We start from the raw sequence: 4,538 nt of genomic DNA on the forward strand, positions 1-4,538 counted from the left end.
GTTCTTAAACTTTTTATCTTTTAATTGCTCTTCGAAATATGTCAATTCCAATAATGTTGCTATTGGAAATTGAAAATCACATTCTTGGTAAAAATAATTCGACGATTGCATTTTTTCCTCAACCATACAAATTTTATTGTCCATAATATCGATTTTGTATATTATTTTATTTAACTTGCTTAAAACCTGTTTCCTAAATTCTAAAAAATACATATAATATAGTATAATAATTTAAGTTGAAATAAATTAGTACTACATTGTGCTATTAATATTATACATATAGTAAGTATATTTTTCTATCACGTTTAATATAAATTATATCTAAAAGATTATGTAAAGCAGGCTTGTCCAAAACTTAGCTCGCAGACTAAGCTCCAGATTTTTCATCTCATTGAGCAAGAGACAAAAATCAAATAAGAATTATGAAAGTTTGACCACGTTGCAATCGACTACAGCCATTCACAGCAGCTGGTGCCCAGAGATTTTCGAATGTTCAAGCGCTGTGAGTGGTTAGTGGTCAATTCCAATATGGTTAAATAGGTGTTACTCGGATTGATGCTATAATAGTCAGTTATTAAGTATAAGTTTATTCTTTTGTTTTCTCTATCTCAACGAGATGATAGAGAAGAGGAAATATTTGTCAGCTAAACTTTGGATAAATCTGATATAAAGTGTAAAAATAATATTAATATTTATATACAAAATATTTCCACTTTCAATATTTTTATTAGAGTTATCTGTAATATGCTCTCTGTCATTAGTGGCAAGTTTTTTATTAATATTTTTATCTAAAAAGTTAAAGATTAGTTAAAATATAATTTTAATTTAAAAATATATTATAATCATAAAAATAAAATACCATAAAAATCTTTGTTTCCAATAGTGGTACATTTCTCTGAAAATAGTCCTCTATGTGTATTGTTTGTAGCAAGTTGTTTATTAATACTTTCATCTTAAAAATAATAAATTAATAACAAATTATTTCAATTGGAACTTTCCTTACTTATTTGTTATAATAAATTAATTAAAATATAATTTTGTTATTTGAATATTAAGCATAAAAAATCATAAAAATAAAATACCATAAATATTTTCTCTCTCATTGATCCTAATATGTTCTTCTACGAAAGATTCTTCTCTATCGTTTATATTTGTTCTATTAATATCTAAAAAATAAATTTTTTGTATTATTTTTTGTGTATATGTTTATTTTATTTATAAATTGTATATTGTTTACCAGTAATGTTCATTATATTAACAGAAGCTTTTTTGTTTGATACATTTTGAATGTTCTGTAGAGATTTGTCAATCATTTTGCTACTTGATGGTACAAAATGTCTTAATTCCGGAAAAGAAGGCACTTTATTAACTGTAACAACCTTATGTTGTATTTTACGTCTTTCGATATCATCATTCATACATAAATCTTTATCTGAAAAGTCTGAAGAAGATGAGTTTATAGTTTTTTTTGTTTTGATACGTCTTCTTTTTTTAGCTTGTTGTCTTAATTCGTCAGATGATACACCAGTATCATCAATATTTGATGTATCTTGTGCAAGAATTAATTTTTCAAGAGCATTTGTATAAGTGTCTAAAATAAAACAATATTATACAAGAATAATAACAAATAATAACTTTATACACACAAATACAATTTTTACAATAAAATTCCCTTACCTGATGCTTTGCCAAAAACTCTTTTGATTGGTAAACATTCCCAATCAGATAGCTTTTGTGGCATTTCACATGTCATTATGGCTTTATTAATACGGAACTTTGTTTTATAATTAGTAGGCCAAATGCATGATTGCTCCTTTTCGTTAAACCATTTTTTAGGTATTATTTGTAATCCATCGATAAATTCCACAACAAAAAATCCATTGTCATCCATTTTTCATGCACAATTAATGTTTGCTGATCAAAAAAACAATATATAAAAATTATTAAAGAAATATGTATCTAATGCACACAATTATATTCCATGACTTAAAGGAAATATTGCAAATACATTCATATCATTTCCATAAGGAATTTTCCATGCTTTGCACAGCAAATTCGTAATGGGATAAGCAACTATTTCATTGTGAACTATTGTCATCACTTTAATACCGAGATCACTAGATTTACAAGGTACAGTGTATATATCGTTCACATATTTCAATTTTTTAGCAATGAAAAAAATATCTCTATTTTTGTTCTGTACTATATTTAAAACTAAAATATATTCTCCATTTTTTAAAATACAGCAATTATTACTACATCCTTTACAAGTTATAGTAATGTTTTTGGTTGATACCGTCAGATATTGTGATTGAATATCATAATCAGGAAGTACTGGTCCATTATTATGTGAATGTTTACATATGTACGATTCTTCATTAAAGTTATTCTTTAAAAAAGAATTATAATCTACATTTTCCATTTCAGCATATCTTCTCATTAACTGCTGTAATGGCTTTTCATTTTTTCTCAAAATTCTTTTGATGAATGTCATGTAATTTTCGAAACGAAAGGCGCTAAAATTATCTAGTGTACCAAATGTTTCTACATCAGAACACAAATGTATAAGATTATGGACGTTATGTGACACATATTCTTTTCCGTATAGTATCTCAAATGAAATAACAAAATGATTTAATAAGCTTTCCGCAAAATTTATAAATTCTTTTTGACATAAATTGGGACGTGTCAGAATTGTTACAGCTACATGGAGTGTAAGAAAATGATGGTATATATCGGGTTTTAAAATGTATTTTAATACAATAGGTCCTACATACAACAAAAAATTCCTAAATTCTACAGCTTTCCATTGTTTAATGTCTTTTATAGATCTTGGTCTTCTAGCAAAGTCATTTGGCGTGGTAAATCTTAATACAAGCATTAAATGTGAAATTTTGTTAATAAGCCTTGAACCTAAACGTACTGAAAGCGGCCCTTTCATCCAAAGAATTATAATTTTTTTTACAACACCTAAACATATTAGGTGCATGTAATCTAATGGAGTGTTGGTTATGGGCAAAAACTTAGGAATATCGTTTACAATGGAATAACCAACTTGAAAATTTTTATAGGCATTTATTGCAAATAATTCATCTTTTCTTAAAGGATATATTTTTCTAGACGACAAAGAATTTCTACCGTTAATATTTTTGCCTTTAATAATACATTTTGTGCAATTGTGAAATCCATTATGACATTTTGTACTCAATACAAATGCTTTAGCAGGTGCATCGCATATCAAACCAAATAGTGTAATTTTAATTACATTATTGTTATAAATATAACCTTCATTAATTAAATTCGTCAAATCATTAACTAAAGGTTGTAAAAATTTATGATCTTGAGGTTTTTTGTATCCAAAATAAGCACCAATGAGGTATACTTCTTTGTTTACTGTATTTGAACATAGAATTGGCCATAGCGACGCATTAGAAGACTTTGCTAATGGAAGCCCATCAATATTTATAAGTAATTTAATTGTGTTTTCATTATTTTTTATTAACATTTTTTCAATGACTTTGCGCAAGCCTACATAAAAGTATTCGCCTTCTTCACATACTATTGTATCAGTTTTACTTGGCGTTTTTAATAAAGTTCGTATATCCATAGGTAGATTATACGATGTATATTGTCGTAAAATTTTTAATAGTGCATTACATGCATTATGAGAAATATTATGTAATATAGCCCATGCAGCTATAACTTTTTTAAATTGATTAACATGATTAGTATCTTCAGTTCTATATATGTCTTCTATAAAAAAATTGTGAAAGTTATTATCATTATTTATTTGGATACTATTATTGTGATCATATTGATCATAATGGAGTTCTTCAGCACTTTCACCATAATGGACTTCTTCACTGTTATGTATATTTTCTATACTAAAATTATGAGAATCATTATTTGTTATATTGTCAATATTATATAAATTTAAATTATAAGATGTCGAACAAGAATCGACAGTATGCAAAATTTCATCAGAACATCCTGCGAGGTCTATATTCGTTTCATTTGCGATAATGCGTCTAGCCTGACGTTTTGAAACAAATTTCCGTGCACTATTCATATTTCTAATAATAATTATATTATTGTTTACACAAGTATCATACTGTAAAAAACAAACAATTTTTTAAATGCGGATTAATCGCGTGTCCTTAGAAAATTCATTATATATATCAGTTTTGTTTTTAGAAATTATGGATTATACATTTTTTAATTGATTGGAATATAAAGAAGTTCAAAACAGATTATAATATTCTTAACATTATATTTTTATCGGAATAACAGCAAAAAGCAACAGTGCGTTAAACAATAATCATAGTATAATCATAGTACAAATAAGATCTGTTAAAACTAATAAAATAGGCAAAAATAAATTTATTAGTCAAATAAAAAAAAATCCATAATCTATAAAAGAAAAAGTGATTTACTGAATTAAGAATTCAAAATGAAGAATATTGGACATTAGACATCAAATATTTTACATAAAGCAAAAATTAAAAAAGAAAAGAAAAGAGATCGGAAGAGCACACGTC

General features: G+C 26.1%; 1 protein-coding gene across 1 annotated transcript in view; it reads right to left on the bottom strand.

Moving 5' to 3' along the window:
• Positions 1–2,104, bottom strand: part of LOC105449767 — a 9,490-nt gene extending 7,386 nt beyond the window's left edge. The window contains exons 1-3 of the mRNA XM_011689151.1: positions 1,678–2,104; positions 1,238–1,591; positions 1,083–1,166 (exon numbers count right to left, since the gene is read on the bottom strand). Coding sequence (XP_011687453.1) covers positions 1,083–1,166; positions 1,238–1,591; positions 1,678–1,891 — 652 coding nt within the window. The 5' untranslated portion in view covers positions 1,892–2,104. The remainder of the gene's footprint in view (positions 1–1,082; positions 1,167–1,237; positions 1,592–1,677) is intronic.
• Between the last annotated feature and the right edge of the window lie 2,434 nt (positions 2,105–4,538).

This window comes from Wasmannia auropunctata, unplaced genomic scaffold, assembly GCF_000956235.1.
Source record: "Wasmannia auropunctata unplaced genomic scaffold, wasmannia.A_1.0 LD336074.1, whole genome shotgun sequence".
Lineage (NCBI taxonomy): Eukaryota > Metazoa > Arthropoda > Insecta > Hymenoptera > Formicidae > Wasmannia > Wasmannia auropunctata.